We start from the raw sequence: 23,469 nt of genomic DNA, 5'->3' as shown, positions 1-23,469 counted from the left end.
GATCCAGAAGAAGGCGAAATCCCTGGGCACATTCAGCCAATTCGTGTCACAGGGGGAAAATTCCTTCTTGACCCCGGGAAAAGGCGATCAGTCCGAGAACCCTGGATCAAAGCTGCTGCTATTATTATATAATTATTTTTGTTATTACTCTCTTATTATTATACTATTTCTAATATTACTGCACTCTTGCTACCAATATTAATATGACTGACCTTTTTAATCTAACAATTATTAATATTATTATTGTCATATTATTAATATTACTGTCGTTGCTGTTGATGTAATAACAGTTAAGATGTTTCCATACAAGTCTTCATCTTCTCATTGGTCTGAGGAGGATGGTCCAGATGATGTTCCTCTTCCCTCTGATGTTCTTCATCATATCACGGAGGAAGGAATGCTGGCGGTTTTTCTTTCTTCTTCCTGTCTGACACTGAATTCTTCTCATCGCCATGCTGACTTCTTCCTTGGTTTCTTCTTGCTCTTTAACCGTTTTCTCTACCTCCTCCTCCTCTTTCTCTTCAACCACACTCTCTTCTTCCTCATCCTCGTTGTCTGATTTCTCATCAACCTCCATGTCTTCCACTTCATTGTCTTCCTCCTCCTTGTCTTCCTCCTCCTTGTCTTCCTCCTCCTTGTCTTCCTCCTCATGGTCTTCGTGCACTTGCTCCTCCTTGCGCTCTTCTGCCTCTCCTTCCTCCTTCTTGACCTCCTCTTCCTTCAGATCCTCACACAGATGGTTTGATGTAGGTTTGGGCTCTTCTTCATCCCACGGCCATGGCAGATATTTCCTCTGAGCTTCGCGGTTCGTTGGCATGAGGCGCTAAGAAGATAAAATATTCAGTCAATTGTCTATTGAAACGTTCCAATAACATTTTTCCATCTATAGAAAGAATATGGACAAATCTGTTATAGAGAGAACATAATAACCAGTATGATCACTGACCTCCATCTTGAAGATTGGGGATGGTAAGAATTTCGTGCAGTAGATGAGGCGCTGTAGATCTCTCTCCTCCGTGGTGCTGGGGTAAGCTGAAGAGAGAAAACAACCAGATAATGGGATCAGTCATAACATAACAAAAATATTCCTTTAATCTGTCATCAATGGGACATGAAAGGTGCTTTATTTTAAAATATTCTGGATTATTGGACGGGCATAGAAAAGTATAGAAATCTTAGTTTCAATCTTCAATTTCCTTACTGGTTCTCTCTCTTCAGTCTTCCACATTATAGTACAGTTTTGTGCTAAATTACCAAATTTTCGGGATTATCAGATACAAAGGAATTTTACTGTATTTTGAGATCATCTATCAATCACTTTCTTGTGGTAAAGTCTAATTATTAAAAAAAACTCACTTATGAAGGGTCCAAGTCCAAAAGCGGATTCCTGCTGCCGATAGATGTCCTAAAGAGAAGAGAATCCAGTAAGTGACCTCTTATCCCTCCTCAGGAATGGACAGTAGGACAAGTAGTCAGTTTTACAAATGAGCAGCCGGTGATTTGTGGAATTGTTACCTGTCCGGGGCTCTTACTCAATAAGCCGCTACTTGTCTGAGTGGACAGCCGGCCACATGGACCTCTCCTGCTGGATCCAAGTCTCCTGCTACATGTCCATCACAGTAAAGGAAAAAACAGGACAATGAAGCCACTGACCTCCAGAGATCTGCTGCCCGCTGCCATCCTGTACCCGTCCTGAACTGTAGAATGCAAATCACAATCTGAAACACAAAAAAGAGATGTATTCCCCGATCTGATAAAGACCCAAAATCCTGCAACTTTCCATACGTATTAATAGTGAATGTCCAAAAATATATATATTTTTTTAAATCTAAAAAGATCCAAAATTCTGAGTTGAATAATTAACTGTTCGGGACGCCAATTGCATACGGTACCTTCAAGTTTGTGGCCTGTGATTGGTGCCTCAGGTCACATGATCTATAACCCATAAGGAATAACAGTGCACAAGTACAGACCATGCAGAGCCATAATCTGGGCAGTGCAGCGCTTGGCGGTCCTATAGCTCCCATAGATCTTGTATGAGGTGTCAGTGTGCGGCTGTATCTCTTCTTACAATCTGTGATACTGTCTGCTGAGCTGTGTATCTAATCCTATCATGTTTGATACTTCCTTCTGAGCCACTGTATCTACTCCTATCATGTGTGATACTGTCTGCTGAGCTGTGTATCTAATCCAATCATGTGTGATACTGTCTGCTGAGCCACTGTATCTAATCCTATCATGTGTGATACTGTCTGCTCAGCCACTGTATCTAATCCTATCATGTGTGATACTGTCTGCTGAGCCACTGTATCTAATCCTATCATGTGTGATACTGTCTGCTGGGCCCTATCTCTAATCCTATCATGTGTGATACTGTCTGCTGAGTCATTGTATCTAATCCTATCATGTGAGATACTGTCTGCTGAGTCATTGTATCTAATCCTATCATGTGTGATACTGTCTGCTGAGTCATTGTATCTAATCCTATCATGTGTGATACTGTCTGCTGAGTCATTGTATCTAATCCTATCATGTGTGATACTGTCTGATTTATCTCTCACAAAGGCGTCAGAGTGTGGAGCAGGATGAAGACCATGACAATGTCCCCGACAGGAGACGAAGACGTGGTCAAGTTCCACCGCGCCGTAGGTTGCAGCAAGAAGGAGCGGACAGAAGCCGGTCCCCATTACGACCTGAGCCAATAGAACAGTCTGAAACGACAAGTGGCCATCGTATTAATAGTGAGACCGAGCTCAGAATTCCTGGAGAATTCCAGCCTGGGTCTACTCCATCAGCTACTCAGGAGAGATCCGAAAGGCTGGAGGAACCAACACAAGACCCCAGCACCAGTGAGCCGCTACCAAACCTGCAGCCGTCCAGAGAAGGAATCAGATCTCCTCAGCAAACATCTAACAGGCTGGTGGAGCCAACACCAAGCACCAGTCAGCTGCTTCCCAACCAACAGTCGACAACAGAGACCACAGACAGCAGACCTGTGCAGAGAAGACAACGTCGGCGAGGCAGGAGAGGCAGGCAGATTGATAGACTCCCATCTCGAACCTTTACTGAAAACGAAGACATCCAGTCCTGCACTATATGCCTAGAGGACTATGAGATTGGAGAGCAAGTCACCGTTCTGCCATGTTCTCACATATTTCATCTGCCTTGTATTGCACATTGGATCCCGACAAATCCACGCTGTCCCTTGTGCCGCGTCCATGCCTTTCAAAGAAAGAGGAGGAGAGAAGTACCAATAGCTGTGGTACAGAAGAAGAAACACCAGCAGTACAGGTATGATCACTGACATCTATAGTATGTTTGTGAAATCATGGCTGGAGCTTCGGCACCAGTATATTGCTGAGTGATTATCGTCTGGTCTGATTATTTTTTGTTTTGTCTACAGTACCACCTAGTCTTCTTCATCATCTTCACCTTGGACGCCAGAATCTAAATCTGCACAGAGACCTAATAATAAAATATCCCTGATGCCGTTTCCCAGAATCCATTTATGTGATACTGGCATTTCCCTTCGGGGATTAATAAAGTTATCTTATCTTATTTTATGCCTGGGACTCCCTTCTATCTTGGATATTTCATATTCCATCTCGGTTGGATTGGCGTTTCGACTACTACTACGTTTTGGCCTAAGACTTACATTACGCCTTAAAACTGGTGAGAATGGTGGCGTTCCCATGTTTACATAGGAGCAATGTAGGCCCCAAGATTACAATATTTAGGGTGATTGATATAAATTGTAAAAATAAAAAGCACAGAAAAGTTACTCTTTTTTTAGGGTATGTTCACAAAAGAAGTGCAAGTCACTTCTTGGGCCGCTTTTGGAGCCGTTTTTCCTAGACAATATTAAAAACAGCTCCAAAAACGGCCGTAAAAAACGCTGAAAACCTTGAAAACAGCTCTGTATTTTCAGATATTTTTGAGTTTGCGTGTGAACATACCCTAATTTCCATCAATGTACAAATGAATAGAAATTAATTACTAACATATACACCATCCAGACATAACATTAAAACCACCTGCCTTGTGTAGTCCTCCTAGTGCTGCCATAATAGCTCTGACCCGTTGGGACATGGATTTCAGAAGATCTTTAACCCCTTAGTGACCACTAATACGCCTTTTTACGTCGGTCACTAATGGGCTATAGGCTAGGCTGACGCCTTTTCACGTCAGCCTAGTCTAAGTCCTGCACGGGTCTCCCGTGCAGGCAGGAGCCGGGGCTCTGCTGTCTGATGACAGCTGAGCTCCTGCTCCAACGCCCGCGATCGAAGTTTACTTCGATCGCGGCCGTTTAACCCGTTAAATGCCGCCGTCAATAGCGACCGCGGCATTTAACTTTGTTTACAGAGGGAGTACGCTCCCTCTGTCACCCATCGGCGGCCCGCGAATGAAATCGCGGGTCTCCGATGGGGTGTCATGGCAGCCGGGGGCCTGATAAAAGCCCCCAGGTCTGCCCTGGACATATGCCTGTTAGGACGCGCCGGAGGCACGTCCTAACAGATTGCCTGTCAGATTTACACTGACAGGCAATAATGCTCTTGTATACGAAGTATACCAGAGCATTATAGCAGCGATCGGAATATCGCACAGTAAAGTCCCCTAGTGGGACTAATAAAATAAGTCATCAAAGTGAAATAAAGATTATTAATAAAAAGTACAGTAAAAAAATAAATAAAATCATTTTTTTCCATAAAAAGTGGTTTTATTTAGTAAAAGTGTAAAAAAAAAAAAAAAGTACACATATGTGGTATCGCCGCGACCGTAATGACTCCATTAATAATGTAAATATGTAATTTAAACCGCAAAGTGAACAGCGTAAAAAAAAAAACGCAAAAAACCATGGCGAAATTGCATTTTTTTTCCATTGCCCCCCAAAAAAGTCATAATAAAAATGAATCAATAAGTCCCATGCACCCCAAAACAGTACCATTCAAAACTACGTCTTGTCCTGCAGAAAACAAGCCCAAAAAATCACTACATTGATGGAAAAATAAAAAAATTACGGCTCTTGGAAAGCGACGATGCAAAAGCAAATAATTTTAGTTCAAAAGTGTTTTTATTGTGCAAAAGTCGTAAAACATAAAAAAACCTCTACATATGTGGTATCGCCGTAATCGTACCGACCCATAGAATAAAGCTAACAAGTTATTTACGTCGCACAGTGAACGGCGTCAATTTAAAAACGCATAGAACAATGGCGGAATTTCAGTTTTTTTTTATAATCCCCCCCAAAAGGGTTAATAAAAGTTAATATAAAAATTATATCTACCCAAAAATTGTGCTATTAAAAAGCACAACTAATCCCGCAAAAAACAAGTCCTCAAACAGCTATGTAGACGAAAAAATAAAAACGTTATAGCTCTTTGAATGCGACTATAGAAAAACGAATAAAATAGCTTGGTCATTAGGGCCTAAAATGGGCTGGTCACTAAGGGGTTAAAAGTGTCCTGTGGTATCTGGCACCAAGACGTTAGCAGATCCTTTAACCCCTTCCTGCTCCTTGACGTTCTATTCCATCATGTTACTGCAACAGGAGGCCTAACAATGGCCTCCGGGTTTGTCATCTACGGAAGCCTAGTTTGTCCTGCCTTAGGTTTGCTGTCAGTGAGTAACTGACAGCACTTTTACACTAGACTACGCATGTAGTGCAGTGTATTAGAATAGCGACCAGGGATTCCTGACTTCAAGTCACCTAGTGAGACAAAAAAAAAAACAGTTGTATAAAAAACCTTTTTTCAATATTAAATCCTTTATTTAAAAAAACAAATTGTTAATTAATAACTATTTTGTGTGGTATAAACATATGCCTTACACCACATTTTCTGTAATTTTTTCTGTTTTTCACTGAATGTATCAACCAAATTTTACCACTAACATAAAGTTCAATGTGTCACCAGAAAACAGTCTCAGAATCACTTGGATAAATAAAGGCATTCCAAAGTTATTACCACATAAAGTGACACATGTCAGAATAGACAAATGGGCTCTGATCCTTAAGGCCGAACCTAGCCTTCGTCATTAAGGGGTTAAGTCCTGTAAGTTGTGAGTAGGGGTCTCTATGGATTGGATTTGTTTTTCCAGCACATCTCACAGATGATCGATTGAATTAAGAATATGGAGGCCAGGTCAACACCTTGAACTCTTTGTCATGTTCCTCACATCAGTCCTGAACGATTTTTGCAGTGTGGCGGGGGCATTATCCTGCTGTAAGACAGCACTGGCATTAGAGAATACCTTTACCATGAAGAGGTGGATTTGTCTGTAGCAATGTTTAGATAGGTGGTCTGTGTCAAAAAACAGTATGGGAATACCAAAATAACCACCTTAAGTTCCCCATAGAAAATGGTGCCATAATCTGTCAAATCAGATTAAATTCTAGTGTTGGGTCCCAGTGACTCCAACTGAGGGGCTTGCATTTAAAAAAAAAAAAACATTATTCGTTTTTAGCATTGGATAAAGCAAAGGAGAAACAACAGGAACCTCTCAGAGGAACCTCTCAGAGAGCGGCGCTGTGCTCCGTATACTGCAGGAGCAGTAGTACAGCGAGTACATAGAGTACAGCGGGGCCGATCACATGACGAAGAGTCGTGTCGTCACCAAAGAAGACTGTACAACTAGACTTCCGGTTCCTCATCAGCGCTATAAAAATCTATGAAAATCTCAGAAACAGCACCAAGGGGGACGGGAATGTATATTAGCGAGTTTACTCACATGTAGCATCTATGGCCGCGGGCCGTCGGTTCCACTCACCTCCTGACGCCCACAGCCATGGATCTGTGAGCGCTGGTCCCCATCTCACTTCCGCTCCGGTCCGCCAGGGTGACGACGAATGGAAGATGGCATTTAACACCCGTGACGGGCACTACCAATACGTAGTGATGCCCTTCGGACTGTGTAACGCTCCTGCAGTGTTTCAGGAACTCGTTAATGATATCTTCCGAGATCTCCTCTATATCTGTGTTGTTGTTTATCTCGATGATATTTTGATTTTCTCCCCAGATCCGACGACTCATCGGAGGCATGTCCGTAAAGTTCTACTACGATTAAGGGAGAAACATTTATACGCCAAGCTGGAGTAGTGCGTCTTTGAGAGGAGTTCTCTGCACTTCCTGGGCTACATCATATTGGATCAAGGTCTCAAGATGGATCCTGAGAAAGTGAGAGCTGTCCTGGAGTGGCCACGTCCTCAAGGTCTGAGGTCCATACAGCGTTTCCTGGGATTTGCCAATTTCTACCGGCAGTTTATCTCAAACGTCTCATCACTGACATCTCCTATTTCCACCCTTACCAAGAACGGTGTGAACGCCAAGGTGTGGACCCCAGAGGCAGAGTCCAAATTTTTTAGTCTCAAAAAAGCCTTTACTTCTGCCTCAATCCTCTATAATCCTGACTTATATATACAGTTTTCTTTGGAGGTGGACGCCTCTTATGTTGGTGCAGGCGCACTTCTGTTCCAGAGGAGCCCCAAAGGAAAGGCAGTAGTATGTGGCTACTACTCGAGACTTTTTTCTTCTGCAGAGCGCATTTACTCTGTTGGGGATCAGGAGCTACTGGCCATCAAATTGGCTCTGGAGAAGTGGAGACATCTGCTGGAGGGCGCAGCTCACCCCATCCTAATCTACACCGACCACATGAACCTCACCTACCTTCAGTCCGCTCAACAACTAAATCCCTTTCAAGCCAGGTGGCCGCTGTTCTTCACCCGTTTACAATTTGTGCTCCACTATGTCCCGCTGACAAGAATGTGAGGGCCGATGCCCTGTCCAGGTCATTTGAAACGGATGACACGGTGGAGTCTCTTCAAACTATCATAGACCCGTCCTGCATTATCACTGCCAATCCTTTGCAGGTTAGAGACATCCCTCCGGGGAGGACTTTTGTTCGATTAGCAGGCAGGAGAAGAATTCTCCGATGGGGACACAGTTCTAAACTGGCTGGGCACCCTGGTGTTCGTAAAACCCGAGACCTGATTGCTCGTCACTTTTGGTGGCCCATGCTGCCCAAGGATGTTGTGGACTTTGTCTCTTCTTGCACGGTGTGTGCTTCTAACAAGGTTACTAACTCCAAGCCTGCCGGCCTCCATCAACCTGTGCCTATACCCAATGCCACCTTGCAGCACATTGTGATGGACTTTGTCACTGACCTTCCTCCCTCAGCAGGATGCAACACTGTCTGGGTGGTGGTGGACCGGTTCTCGAAGATGGCACAATTTATCCCGCTGACCGGCCTACCTTCTGTTCCCCGAATGGCGAATCTCTTCATCCAGCACATCTACCGCTTGCATGGCTTGCCCTTCACATTGTGTCCGATCGGGGGTTTCAGTTTACCTCGAGGTTCTGGAGGGCTCTCTGTAAACTCCTGGATGTGATATTGGACTTTTCCACAGTCTATCACCCCCAGTCCAATGGACAAGTCGAGAGGATCAACCAGATCATGGAGAATTATCTCCGTCACTTCATTTCCTTACAGCATGATAACTGGGTACAACTTCTTCCATGGGCCGAGTTCTCGTACAACAACCACACAAGCGAGTCCACCACTTCCACTCCGTTTTACATTGTATACGGTCAACATCCTAGAGTCCCTCTTCCAGTGTCTACTACTTCTCAGATACCCGCTGCTGACTCTGCATTTGGGGACTTCCTGTAAATCTGGCAACAGACCCGGGCATGAAGCGAAAAGCGGATACAAGAAGAGAGCCGCCGCAGTATCTTCCAGGTACCAAAGTCTCGCTGTCCTCATGGAACATTCGTTTGAGGGTGCCTTCATACAAGTTTGCTCCCAGGTTTCTCGGTCCTTTTGAGATTCGGCAACAGATTAACCATGTCTCCTATAAACTGCGGCTGCCTCCTACCTTCAGAATCCCCAACTCCTTTCATGTGTCCCTCCTGAAACCAGTGGTCCTGAACTGCTACAGCAAGACTTCCTGTTCCACAACTGCTCCCAGCAGTTCTTCTGATGTGTTCGAGGTGAGGGAGATCCTGGACTGCAAGAGGGTAGGAGGAAGGACTTTCTATTTGGTGGACTGGAGCGGGTTTGGTCCTGAGGAGAGGTCCTGGGAGCCGGAGGAGAACCTTGATGCCTCTGCTCTTGTTAAGAAGTTCCTCTCTCGCTCTAGTCCCAAGAAGAGGGGGCGTAAGAGGGGGGGATACTGTAGCGTCCAGGGCCATCGGGTCCACTCACCTGACGCCCGCAGCCATGGATCTGAATCTGGATCCCAGGAGACGCCAGCGCTCACTTCTGCTACGATCTGCTCTGTCCCGTAGGGTGCGCGCGCACGCTCGTGCCCTCTCTTAAAGGGCCAGTGCACGCACATGTAGGAAATCACCATCATCAACACACATGATTTCCTGGACTATAAGAAGGGCCCAACCCATCTGATCCTTGCCTGAGCATTGTTAGTATACCCCAAGTCTGTCTTTCAAATGGTCCCTTACTGTTTCCCGTTCCAGTTGTTACCCGTGCCCTGTTACCCGTTCCTGTATCCCGTACTGTGTTCTTGTTCCTGTGCCTACTAGTTGGAGTCGTGTCTACTGCACCTGTGTCATCCGCCACGTCCTGTGTTACCTACCTCCATCCGTGCCAGAGCTGCGGCCACTGTCTGGACTATCCTGGTACCCTTGTGCGGGACTTTTCTATTTCTGGGGTTCCCTGTTATTTTGCCAGCTGCCTCGCTGCTATGGCGGTGCGGCCTGGTGGGTCCACATACCCACAAACCGTGACATCACATAATGCAGTGAGAACACTGCTAATAATTTTTAGTCCCCGCATAAACCCTTTAAGATGCATTGTGTACAAGCAGTGAATCCACCGCACCTGGCCACGTTTTAACCTCCTTATTCTCTCTCCTCCTCTTCTAGGTGTTGGTCCTGAGCCTGGTACTTGGAATCACCATGATTTGCTTAGTGACCCGTATCTACTAATGTCTGGGGACTGGTAGGTCATTCTATTTTATCCAAATACTAGATGTATACTGTGATAATACATCACCTGTAGTGTTACTGTCAAATCTTCCCCCTGTACATGGACATAACTATAGCCCTAGTAGCCATAGAAGCTGCTATGGGGCTCTGATGCTGAGGGGGGCACCTTTGGTTGCCAAAACGTCATTAGTTTTTGTAAGGGAAGATCTGCTTTATTGCAGCATAACCCTTCCACGACAACCAACGTGTATATATACGGTGTAGGCCAGGAGGGAAGTATGGAGTGGGGTCACGGACTGAGCTCACTCCATAATTTGCTGGTGTTGGTTGTATGTTACAACTGACAGTTCACTGCGATGAGCGAAATCGTAGATTACTACGATCCCACTCGTTTAACCCCTTAGATGCTGAGGTCAATAGTAACTGCGGTAACTAAGCCATTAGAAAGATGGGGGTGGCCATCTCTGACGGCCCATTGCCCCCCTGCGATTGTGGGGTGCCAATGGTCGTCATTGCAGCTTGGAGGACTAATGTAGGCCCTCAGGTCTGCCATCTTTGCACCCCTGGCAAGGCTTAATAAGAGCAAGTAAAGAACACGATCAGGGGCGTAACTAGGAAAGACTGGGACCCATAGCAAACTTTTGACTGGGGCCCCCCCTCTCCTGGGTGTCACACAACCCCCCCCCTCTTGTAGATAGTGCCTTTTTTACAGCCCCCCCTGTAGATAACGCCATACAGCCCCCCCTTTGTAGATAGCGCCATACATCCCCCTGTAGAGAACGCCATACAGCCCCCCTGTAGATAATGCCATACAGCCCCCTGTAGATAACGCCATACAGCCCCCCTGCAGAAAACGCCATACAGCCCCCCCTGTAGGGAACGCCATACAGCCCCCTTTGTAGAGAACGCCATACAGCCCCCCCCTGTAGAGAACGCCATACAGCCCCCCTGTAGGGAACGCCATACAGCTCCCCCCCTGTAGGGAACGCCATACAGCCACCCCCCCCCCTGTAGGGAACGCCATACAGCGTTCCCCCCCCTGTAGGGAACGCCATACAGCGTCCCCCCTCCCAAAAAAATGCGACCTACAGTGTGTCCTACAAAATACATGTATCCCCTCTCCACAGGATCTCCACAGGATAGGGGATACAAGAGTGATCGCTGACAGCGATAGGGAGAACGGGGGACTGAAAGTCCCCTGAACTTCTCCATGAAAAACCTTTGACTTCCGGCGTCTGCGCAGCTCAATAAAAATGAAAGGAGCGCTGGTCACGCATGCGCACAAGCGCGACCGGCGCTCCATTTATTTCTACGGAGCTGCCGACACAGAACCCGGAAGTCCGAGGTTTGTGATGGAGAACTTCAGCGGACTTTCAGTCCCCCGTTCTCCCTATCAATTCCAGCGATAACACATGTATCCCCTATCCTGTGGATAGGGGATACATGTCTTTTGCTCTATTTTGCGCCTTCAGGACCAGACACCGTTTAGCCCTTTTTAGCACGTGTTCGTTAAATGGCTATAACTTTTTTATTTGTTTTTGCGAACGACGTGATTTTTGCGATGTTTTTTCCATAGACAATGCAGGTTTAATTTTTATCGTTTTTATACACACCTTTTTTGCTATTTTAGAATTTTTATTCATAAAGTTTGAAAATAATAGTAAAAAAATAAGCTTTTTTACATTTCAGCTATTTTTTTTTTGGTAATAACATAGTTTTACCCTAAAATAGACCTTTTATTTGTGATCGTCATTGTCTACCGTAAATTTTAATATATTACATGTCTATATTAGGTTAATTGGGTCAGCGCTAGCGTTACAGCAATGATGGGCGGGGGGGAACTGTTTTTTTTTTTGGGTGGGTATTTTATGTGTATTTATTATTTACATTTTTTTTGCACTTTACTTTATTATTTTTTTATTACTATGGTCTGTCCCCCAATGGTCAAAGAAGACCTTTGGGGAACTTTATATATATTTTTTCTTTCTTTTACACCATGTTTTTCCACTGTAACTGGAGCTGCACAGCAGCCCCAGTTACAGGGGAAATCAGCCCTCTCATAGTGACGATTGTCACTAATAGGGCTGTGCTCGGTCTAGTAAGACCCAGCAGCAGTCTGCCACTAACGGCACCCGGCGATCATGTGACCAGTCACATGATCACCGGGAGGAATAGAGACAGCGGCGCTGCTGCTGTCTCTATTCCTGTACACAGCACGCATTCAGCGCTGTGTACAAGTGATCAGAGAAGACAGAAGCAGCGAAAGCTGCTTCTATCCTCTCCTCAGGGTCCCCGGCAGTCACTGACAGCCGGAGACCCGACATTCAGCTGCCCGATCGCGCGGGCAGCAAGTTAAAACCCGAGCCGTAGAAAGTCTATGGCTCGGGTTTTAAGGACCCTGACCGCTGGCCGTAAAAATACAGCCAGCGGTCGGGAACCAGTTAATGGCAGAGCGGGGAGATACCTCCCTGCTCTGCCGTAGTGTTCAGTGGCGTCCCGCTGTAGCAGCCACAGCGGCTGCTAGCGGAGCCTCCGGCCATGGTGGGGGACCGTGCCGGCGGGCGACACGGGCCCCCTCATGCCGCGGGCCCCGTAGCAGCCACTACTGCTGCTACGGCGGTAGTTACGCCACTGGCCTCTGGCTTCATACTCTTCTGCCCAGGTGATATAGAGTTGTGCGTGTAGAGTACCAATACCTTGGCTGTGTAAATAGCTGTACAAGTCTACAGGCTCTGTACAAAAACGTGTATATATTATATATTTTATGAGAAGGATGTAAAATCTTGTACATTAGGTTTACGTTTACTACACCCATCATCTCAGGTTTACAAGTATAAATGAAATTTTACAGCCTGATGTCCGACAAAAGTTAACATTGAAGGGGTTATCGGACTTCAATAAAAAAAAACCTGCATTAGACTAAAAAATACTCACATGTTCCTCACGAGTAGTTTTCTGTGAAAGTTTCTGCAAATAATGGTAATTCCCACTGGGCCATTGTTTACATTCCCTGTTACTCTGAATTAGGTGGTCCCTCAGTTTCCCATGATTCCCCATCATCTGCTATTCCCTCCCCCGTCTGAGTTTTCACCGACCCCTGCCGTTTTGTAAATATCCCTTCCTCTGCTGGCTTTTCATCTGAGCACAAACTTTATTTGCCTGCATCCTAAAGGCTACTCCTCCTGTGACTTCTTGTGGACGATGCGTCACATGACCTGTGACATTCGCATAAGGGAGCGTTCCTGAAAGAGCCACAGAAGACACAAGAGAAAGGACATATCGTTCTAGGGGCGGATAGAAGAGGAAGTGTCACGTTAACAGTGATTTTTCGTTTTCTCGGTGCACTCTGAAAAAAAATTTTTTTTTCCTATCCTCCGTTATTTAGATATTGGTGGCATTATATTTGGCACCCGATTTTTAAATAACCCCCTGAACTGTCAATTGGGTGTGTAATTGGCAAGGGGGCGTGTAACATCGCTGTGACACTGTCCAATCAGCTACGGACAGTGCCATAGCAAGAGCTGGAGAGAGGAGTGTGCGAGCGCACGCACGCAGCTCTGTGCTAAGCACACTCGCTCACGGCAGACAAGAGATCAGTCTTGTCGTTTGTCTGGCGAGAACTTTAAGAGAGAGTGTGAAAGTGTGCATGCACGCACACATGTACGCGCGCTCTATCCTCACTCCAGCTCTTGCTGTGGCACGGTCCGTAGCGGCAACGTTACACGCCCCCTTGCCAAATACACGCCCCATTGACCATTCAGGGGGTTATTTAAATATAAATGGTACCAATATCTAAATAACAGAGGAGGAAAGGAAAAAAATGTAAAGTGCCCCAGGGTTTGCGCACCCCTTCCCATTACATGCTGCACCTGTATGGGCAGGTGACAGGTTCTCTTTACGTCAGGAGCTTACCCAGGGCTAGAGTACTTATTTGGGCAATGTCACTTGCACAAAACCGCTCTGTGCAGTGGCTCTCTGCTCTGGCTCCTAGTGGAGGGGCCTGACCGGGAGTCCCATCTCAATGACATCCATATGCCCGAATAAACACGGAATTCTGATCTAGGCTTTCAATTAAAGGCTTTGGACACCTTTGCAATGAAATTTTATAATTGATTTGCTTCCTAGATGCAAAATTAAACAACTCTCAAAAGAGTCCGTTAAAAACCCTACCATTTTGCTGCTGTAGAGTCTGTTTAACTCCTTTACATAGCTGGTTGTCCTGCTGCTTATTCATGTATTTTATTCATTTGTATAGCGCCAACTTATTCTACAGTGTTGTATATAGTAATCACTCACATCGGTCCCGGTCCTCATTGGAGCTTACAATCTACATTCCAAATAAGCCTAATGATTTTGAAGTGTGGGAGGAAACGGGAGTGCCTGGAGGAAACCCACGCAAACACGGGAAGAACATACAAACTCCATGCAAATGTTGTCCTTGGTCGGATTCAAACCTATAAACCCAGCGCAGTAAGGCAAAAGTTATTGCGGACGGGTGCTGACACCTGCTTTCTTTGCTCTACACCCTCACTTTTCTTAGTGTTAGATATAACAGTAGGGAGGAGGAGGAGAAGAAGGTTGTACATGGCAGATCAGAGTGTAGAGAGTGAGGAAAGTATCCAGGAAGGGCAGATCACACAGGCTGTTCGTATAGGGTGAAAATAAAGAGCACACATGGCAGTCTGCAGGGAGTGAAGCACACAGGCTGTAAATCAGTATATAAAAGAACCCACGGCAGAGTCTGCTGGGGAAGGTAGGGGGAAAATCAGCCTCCTCAGCATCAGTGCTGGTCAGCACAAGGGAGAAGAGATCCCTCATGAGCTGTAGAAAGAGAAAGCAGTACAGAAATGAACCTGTGCTGATACATGAGATAGTGAATGCTGCAGCATCCTGGAATCAGACCTCAACATCCAGCATGTAATCCTGGGAGGGACATGAAAAAAAAAAAAAAAAGTGAATATCAGGGGTGTGAAAGTGAATGAAGGATTGAGGATTACAGCTTGCAACTTTTTTTTTTTTTTTTTATTTAACTCCAGGTAACCACTAACCTGTAAAAATATAATATATTTTTTTTTACATAAAAGGTGTCTGTATTCTATTAGGCTATATTCACACATCAGGAATTTGTGAAACAGCATCTGTTTTCGGTTTTGCTTTGCTGGTGTGTGTGTGTGGGGGGGGGGGGGGTCTTTTTTATAGAACAAAGAAAAACTGATATGCTTAAAAAGTGATGGAAATTGATGTGCATCCATGTTAATTCACTGTAATTTAATCCAATTGCACATATGCCGTTAAATGGATTACATGGTGTCAACATAGCCTTACAAAGAAAATGAGAAATTATTTTGCTGAACTTACAAACTTGAGGCAAATATTGAGATAGCGCAGATCCCATAATACTTCTGCTCTTGGTGGAATATCCTGACCGCTCTCTCTAGCAGTGGAGACAAGTTGCTCTCTTTACCTCCCTGGGGATATGCTTGTTCTGCCCATTTTATATACCTACAACATAGAATAAGTTCAAGTATGAGAACGGTTTTTAACAATCCGATAGCTAGCACAGGGATTGCACAGGATCATAAAAACATGGCGGCTTTCTTCCAAAAAACACTGCTACAGCCGCCCACAGGTTGTGTGTGGTACTGCAGCTCAGCGCCATGTTGAGCAGCCATGATTTCCTTATCCTGTACAACCACTTTAAAATGAAAACCTCTATGAATAAAATAAAAAAAATGATAGAGTTATACTAGTGGGCACAATGACCTCCACTAAACACCCAAAGTGCCAATAAGAGGGACTGAAAAGCAAGAACTTCCTGGTTATGTGATCACATGATCCCTCTTAGCCAGTCAGCAGTTAAGAAAAGGATCATATGATGGAGTTTGAGAAGTCCTGCTCACATGGGTTTAGGGTAATGGTTTCCACTTTCTCGGCATAAAACAGATGCATAAAACCTTTTCCAGGTCACTTATCTATGAAGTCTTCTAAAAAAAAATAAAAAAAATGGCACTTTTCTGGAGCTCCGTCCTACCCATTCACAAATCAAAGGTTTAAAGATTATGACATTCTTGACAGAAAAAGCAGTCCCCACAGAGGGGCCACAATATTCTCAAATAAGGACAGCAATGTAATGATTATGCTTTACAGGATTTCATCCCCCATGGCTGCTCCACCAAGTCATGCTGTAAACCCCCTCCTTTATCCTTCTTCCATAATCCCCATATGCTTAGTAATGACTCTTGTAACTCGACCTCATACAAATAAGTGCAATATGACGGTCAATGAAAACAACTTTCTTTTAGGTGATTTTTTTTCTGTAAAATTGAAATGAAACAAAATAAAAACTTCTCTCCATACAAGCACCCATCTATCCTGTGCTCACTTACAATGCACCAACAAACTATTAGCCAACCTAAATATCATTACTGTTATAGAAGAGTCCATCAACAATTGACATACCGGTCCCAAACATCCAAAGGATCATCTCCAGTGTAAAAGTGAAGTTCCAATTCAAAGGCCCTTAAAAAAAAAAAAGAACTAAATGAATAAAGAACCAAAACATTATCCCTCCATGTTTTGGCAATACAAATATTGGTTACACATCTCAGCTTTTTTAGGCGCTTATTTCATGTCACTATAGATCCTTCATCCACTGATCCCCCTATATAATCATATACTACAAAGACGTGGAGGATCTCGTTGTAAGACGGCTTCAGATGGAAACAATTTATTTTTTGTTGCATTTGTGACCATTTTAGTTTTGTTAGTAAATTTTTAAACGGAGGAGCCCATGGCACCTAAGCACATGGCCGAGGAACATTCTGGTGAATAGGCACTTACAGCTCCCGCACATGTTGCATAAATGCTGCAGAAATTGACCCGCGGCGCAGATTCTCAATTTGCAGCATTTCAACTTATCTTGCGTAAAACGCTGCAGACTTTCGGTACGGAGATTCTACAGGAGCTCTAAGGCGGAGGTCTCCAACCGGTGACACTACAGCCGTTGTGGGACTACAAGGCCTTACATGTCACTCAGAGCACGTGGGTAAGTCACATGCGGACTTGAGTATGTTCACACTAGTGTCAGGGATCATTACCATGTATATTGTTTGCAAAAATATTATCCTCACACATATGTATATACATTTCAGTTCTTTGTGTAATATACTGATATATATATATAACAAGTTCTTTGTTCATGACGGACACACCTATGGAAGACACCGCCCCCTGGAATGCAAGAAGAGTGTACAGAAGAACTTGCAGCTGAGAAGCCGGTGGGGGCTTGGGCACTCCCACATCCCTAGTGAGGGAGCATGTGTCTTTTCCTGTGTTTCTTTGTTCTGAATAAAGTTAGTTCGCTTCCTGTCCTATCTGAGGAAAGCTGTGTACCAACATCTCTTTGGCTGGTTTACTTCTTTCCAGGCATGCCTTCAGCTTTCAATTTACAGAGGTGGTTATTCGGTGTGGAATAACAGGGAGAAGGAAGCTACCCTGAAATTCGGACTTGACACTAGTATCATGGCTTACATTTTATGTGAACGATGATGGAAATGATGAATCCGTTTTGCAAAGGATCCGGATAGATCCAATTAACTCACGATGGGTCCATCAGATTTTACGGTTTACTATGCTATCCGGGTTGTCACGGAGAACCGGAAAATAAATTATTGAAGTGTGAACATAGCCTAACTCATGTTATTTTACCCTCCCCAGAACATACATATTTATTGCCAGTGGAGAAGTAACTGGAGGAACGGTTTGTAACATGCTGATACAATATACAGGTGTATACACGGTAATGACTCCTCCTTGGACTCTCCTGATGTAGTAGTTATTGTCTGTTTAGTGAATTACTCACTGTTTCCTTTGCAGGATGGCATTATGGTTGGCATGGACTTGCTGGGAGAGAACCTCCTGCAGAGTCGACATATCCCTCCCATGTCGAAGAGGTTGAACATTTTCCTTACTGAGTTCCCACTCATCTCCGTCCTGTGCCATACTCTGCTGTACAAACGGATACAAAATATTGTAAAGATAACAGGTATATCAGCAATGACCAATATCTTCCCTATGATACATCTGCATCGGAGGCATCATTCAGGGCCGCTGTCGCAGATTCCGTAAAATTTGACAGGGAAAACGGTGCAGCATGCTGCACTATATTCTCCTATCAAAAAAAGACACCTTGGCGGAACTCACTGTAAGTCAATGGGGTCTGTCAGGCATGTTGGTATTTGCGGTGTGACGGATCCTGAACGCTTTGAAAACCGAAACACCAACGCAGATGTTTACAAAGACTAAAGCTGAGAAGCTCGCTGTGAAATACTGGGGATGAGCATGTATTACATGATGGCCCATAGATTTTAGTGGCCACTGAGTAACACTAAATTTCTTCAGCTAATTTTAGTATCCCCATGGTCACGTGGCTGCACCTATTCCTTTCATTTGTACACATAACTGAATGACTATAGGAGAAAGAGAAAGAGAGAGAGGGGGGGGAGAAAGAGAGAGAGGGGGGGAGGAGAAAGAGAGAGGAGAGAGAGAGAGAGAGAGAGAGAGGGGGGAGGAGAGAGAGAGAGAGAGGGGGGGAGGAGAGAGAGAGAGAGAGAGGGGGGAGGAGAGAGAGGGGGGAGGAGAGAGAGAGAGAGGGGGAGGGAGAGAGAGAGAGGGGGAGGGAGAGAGAGAGAGGGGGGGAGAGAGAGGGGAGGAGAGAGAGAGGGGGGGAGAGAGAGAGGGGGGGAGAGAGAGAGGGGGGAGGAGAGAGAGAGAGAGTGGGGGAGGAGAGAGAGAGGGAGAGATAGAGAGAGAGGGGGGGAGGAGAGAGAGGGAGAGAGAGAGAGAGGGAGAGAGAGAGAGGGAGAGAGAGGGAGAGAGAAGATTGCGCCTGTCGAGGGAGACTGTCCGCTACGGGAGAGAGGTAAGGTGTTAGCTCATTGGTCCAGTGTCCATGTGCAGAATACCAAGGAACTGATATCCAATGAACTGAAATTAATTCATCTCTGTAGACGGCTGTGAATGCAATGGCCCCACACGTAGCAATTGTGTGTCAGTTGTGATTTTTTTTTGGGGATGTTTGTGGAGTTTGAAACGGAAGCTGTGGTTTCACTTTCAATTTCCGTTGCGGGGTTCACCCGATGGAAACCACAGACGGAACCCCGGAACAGAAAGCGAACGGTGATGTGAACAGGCCCTTACATTGACACCAGTGATAAAGAACCATCCATTACACATCCATTTTTTTGAATAGAGAAATTACGGCACGTTTTTATGGGCCCATGGACTTCTATTGGCCACGTGTACCTCCCCGTATGCTTACGGGAAGGTGTCGGGCCGTTGAAAAATTATAGAACATGTCCTATTTCAGGCCGTAATTACGGCACGGGCAGCCCATAGGAGTCTATGGGGCTCCCGTAATTACGGGTGACTACGTGTGTGCACCCGTAATTACAGGAGCGTTGCTAGGCGACAACAGTAAATAGTCACTGTCCAGGGTGCTGAAAGCGTTAAACGATCGGCAGTAACTCTCAGCACCCGGGACAGAAACTACCGATCAAATATAGATAAAGCTGTAAAAAAAAAAAAAAAAAAAAAGACATTCATATTTACCCAGAACTCCCTGCTTCTTCCTCAAGTCCGGCCTCCTGGGATGACGTTACAGCCAATCACAGGCCAATCACTGGTTGCAGCGGTCACATGGACTGCCGCGTCATCCAGGGAGGTCGGGCTGGATGTGAAGAGAGGGGTTATGAATTTCTTTTACTTTTATTACGGTAAGGGCTGTCCCTTCTCTCTATTCTGCACTGATAGAGAGAAGGGGCTGCCGATTAGCGCAGCGCAATTTTTCAGAGAAAACGTGCCCGGAAATACGGGTGCAATACGGGTCGCATACGTGTGACCAAGGACCCGTATTTACGGGTGGACAAAAATACGTTCGTGTGCATGGGGCCTAAGAGATTATACAACGAAAGTGTGAATTTAGCCTTACATTTTAGGCCAGTCTGCTGGGGACGTGCAGATGCAACGGTTATAAATGTTGTAGATTAGAAAAAATGTGCTACAGCCAAAGCTGTGCCCATGACCCCGCGCCTCCGCGAATAAAATAAGCCTGTTCTTAAAAATGCACATGTGCCCATCGCAGAGATAAGGATATACACACATATATACCACACACGGTGTATACCCTCCACAACGCCCCTCCCCAAAGTCACTGTCTCCCAAGATCAGCCCATTGGTAGAGAATTGAAAGGCAATTATACATTATATACACTCCGTTGTATAAGTACTGATAACGCCTACTCACATATTGCTTATAAACCCTCCCCCCAGGTTACAGTGCACATAATCTACGACATGGAGGGCAAACTGTGGCAGCGCCGCTACAGGGTCCAGCGGGGGGCGGCGCACACCACGAGCTGCCCTCCATCACTAGCGATATATTCCACCGGCACATCACGTCACTCACCGCCCGTGCAGTTATCTCCGCAGCTCAAGGAGTCTACGCCGCTACACAAACCAGATTTGAAATAAAGTAACTGTTGTCTGATTGGTCTACTACGAGACCTGTCACGTGACGCGCCTGCCCACCGCAGCTGTCTTCTCGAGTACCTTGAGATGATTTGCTAAAACATACCACGTGATTGTAAAGGAAGCACAAAAGCATCTTGGGAGATGTAGTCTTTCGTTTAGCTGTTCGGCGGCGCGCGCTGTTCCATGGAGTTCCCTGGAGAGGAATGATTATGTCAGTTTTCCTGTAGGATGAAATAATTCCTTCATATTTGACACTTTTATGCATGGGCCCGACCTTTAGTAATGGAAGCAGCCGAATGGTTTAGCTAATTTGGTGGTGCATTTTAGGTACACTGAGCATGTGACTACAGCCAACGCTGGAAAACGACTTCCAAGACCGTGTGGCCTAAATAATACGGCGCGGCCCCATGCACACGTCCGTATTTTTCATCCGTTATTACGGACCCATTCATTTCAATGGCCTATGGACACCTTTGCAGATTTTTAGGGATGGGTGTCCATGCCCCATGGCGGATCATCATAGGGTGTTTTGGATGGCCGCCCGGGGCCCGAGACTCCCAGGGGGCCCATAGCCACCCAAAGTACAATGTCGTTTTTGGCACTATTTGCAGCGAATTGCGGCAAAAAACGCGACGAAACAGCATTGTATTTGTCCTGCAAAAAGACCTTTAGACATAAGGTCACATGACCGCAGCTCTGTCACCCCATTATAAGTGCCCTATATTCTACATAATGTGATCGGCGCTGTAATGTAGATAACAACAGTGATTTTTATTTACACCGCGTTCCAAATTATTATGCAAATGTTATTTTTCGCTGATTTTGCGAAATAGTCGATGCAAATGACGGTCAGTATAATCTTCACGCCATCAACCGTTGGAGTATAATGCAAATTTTATTGAACAAATCTCCTAATGATAACAGATTTTTTTTTTTAGAAGTAAAAAACTCAAAATGCTAATTATTATGCACAACAGATATCAATTTTTTTTAACCCCTGCAGGACTGAGCCTTTATGTGGTAATAACTCCGGAATGCTTTTACCTATCCAAGCGATTCTGAGATTGTTTTCTCGTGACATGTTGTACTTTATGTTAGGGAAAAAATTTGGTCGATAAATTCAATATTTATTTCTAAAAAACACCAAGATTGAGAAAATTTGCAAAAATTTGCATTTTTCTAAATTTAAATGTATCTACTTTTAAAACAGATAGTAATACCACACAAAATAGTTACTAGTTAACATTTCCCATATGTCTACTTTATGTTTGCATCGTTTTTTGAACATTCTATTATTTTTCTAGGACGTTTCAAGGCTTAGAACTTTAGCAGCAATTTCTCATATTTTCAAGAAAATGTTAAAAGGCGATTTTTAAAAAGGACCAGTTCAGTTGAGAAGTGGCTTTGAGGGCCTTATATATTAGATAGTCCCCATAAATAACCCCATTTTGAAAACGGCACCCCTCAAAGTATTCAAAACAGCATTCAGAAAGTTTTTTAACCCTTTAGGCGTTTCACAGGAATTAAAGCAAAGTAGAGGTGAAAGTTACACATTTCATTTTTTTTTTACAAAATTCATTTGCAATACTTTTTTTTTCTATACCACAGAAGGTTTTACCCGAGAAATGTAACTTATTATTTATTGCCCAGATTCTGCAGTTTAGAAATATCCCACATGTGGCCCATGTACGCTAATTTACTGAAACACCGGCCTCAGAAGCAAAGGAGCACCTAGTGGATTTTGGGGCCTCCTTTTTTTTTTTGCATATATTTTAGGCAGCATGTCAGGTTTGAAGAGGTCTTGTGGGGCCAAAACAATAAAGACCCCCAAAAGTGACCTCATTTTGGAAACTACACCCCTCACGGAAATTATCTAGGGGTATAGTTTGCATTTTGAACCCACAGTTTTTTTGCTAAATTTATTTGAATTAGTATGTGAAGATGAAAATCTACTTTTTTCTGAAAAAACTTAAAAATTGTTAATTTTTGCAAGGAATAAAAGAGAAAAAACACCCCAACATATGTAAAGCAATTTCTCCCGATTATAGCAATATCCCATATGTGGTAATAAACTGCTGTTTGGACCCACAGCAGGACTCAGAAGGGAAGGAGCAACATTTGGATTTTGAAATTCTGATTTTGCTGGAATAGTTTTCAGTGCAGTGTCGCGTTTGCAATGCACTGGAGGGAACAAAATAGTGGAAACCCCCGGAAAGTGACCCCATTTTGGAAACTACACTCATCAAGGAATTTTTCTAGGGGAGTAAAGTTAGCATTTTGACCCCACAGTTGTTTTGCTGAATTCATTGGAATTATTCTGTAAAGGTAAAAATCTACTTTTTTTCTGAAAAAAGGTAGCCATTTTTAATTTTTACAAGGAATAAAGGAGAAAAAGCACCCCAACATTTGTAAAGAATTTCTCCCGATTACGGAAATATGCCATATGTGGTAATAAACTGCTGTTTGGACCCACAGCAAGGCTCAGAAGGGAAGGAGCGCTATTTGGCTTTTGGAGTTCAAATTTAGCTGAAATGGTTTTTGGGTGCCATGTCGCATTTGCAAAGCCCCTGAGAGGCCAAAACAGTGGAGACCCCCCAAAAGTGGAAATTACACCACTTAAAGAATCTATCTAGGGATATAGTGGGCATTTAGACCCCACAAGTCTTTTGCAGGATTTATTAGAATTAGGCCGTGAAAATGAATATCAACATTTCTTCCACTAAAATTGTGCATTTTTTCAATTTCACAAAGGATAAAGGAGAAAATGCACCCCAACATTTGTAAAGCAATTTCTCCCGAGTACGGCTATACCCCACGTGTGATCATAAATGGTTTTTCTGGAGCTGCCCCAATCCTTTCGCATACATGACGTCTTCCATGCCTCCCTCCTTAAACGCTGCTCCCCGTCCTGGTCCCCCTCGAGGAAACCTCCTGTTCCCATTCTCACCCCTGAGGGGGTGGAATTCGAGGTGGCCAAGATTATGGACAGTAGGATGGTCCA

General features: G+C 44.6%; 1 protein-coding gene across 1 annotated transcript; it reads right to left on the bottom strand.

Annotated features, from left to right (window-relative positions):
* Positions 1-764: 764 nt before the first annotated feature.
* On the bottom strand, positions 765-20,656 carry LOC142664420 (uncharacterized). Its single transcript, XM_075843488.1, has 8 exons — positions 20,572-20,656; positions 17,800-17,945; positions 16,398-16,457; positions 15,301-15,440; positions 13,098-13,180; positions 1,654-1,718; positions 947-1,032; positions 765-823 (listed from the first exon to the last, which is right to left on the bottom strand). The coding sequence occupies exons 1-8, from the start codon at positions 20,599-20,601 to the stop codon at positions 765-767; spliced, it is 669 nt and encodes a 222-aa protein (XP_075699603.1). The 5' UTR covers positions 20,602-20,656.
* Positions 20,657-23,469: the final 2,813 nt, after the last annotated feature.

The sequence above is a fragment of the Rhinoderma darwinii genome, chromosome 12 (genome assembly GCF_050947455.1).
Source record: "Rhinoderma darwinii isolate aRhiDar2 chromosome 12, aRhiDar2.hap1, whole genome shotgun sequence".
NCBI lineage: Eukaryota > Metazoa > Chordata > Amphibia > Anura > Rhinodermatidae > Rhinoderma > Rhinoderma darwinii.
The sequence above is the reverse complement of the archived record's forward strand: the minus strand, read 5'-3'. Positions and strand labels throughout refer to the sequence as shown.

Bases quoted from the DNA above. Each gene is read 5' to 3' on its own strand.
- LOC142664420 (XM_075843488.1), bottom strand. From the start codon at position 20,601: ATGCTTTTGTGCTTCCTTTACAATCACGTG. The intron at 16,458-17,799 runs GTGAGTAATTCA...TTTTTTTTTAAG, and splicing joins GCCATCCTGCAAAGGAAACA to GGCCTTTGAATTGGAACTTC. The intron at 15,441-16,397 runs GTATGTCAATTG...TCTATGTTGTAG, and splicing joins CCTTTGGATGTTTGGGACCG to GTATATAAAATGGGCAGAAC.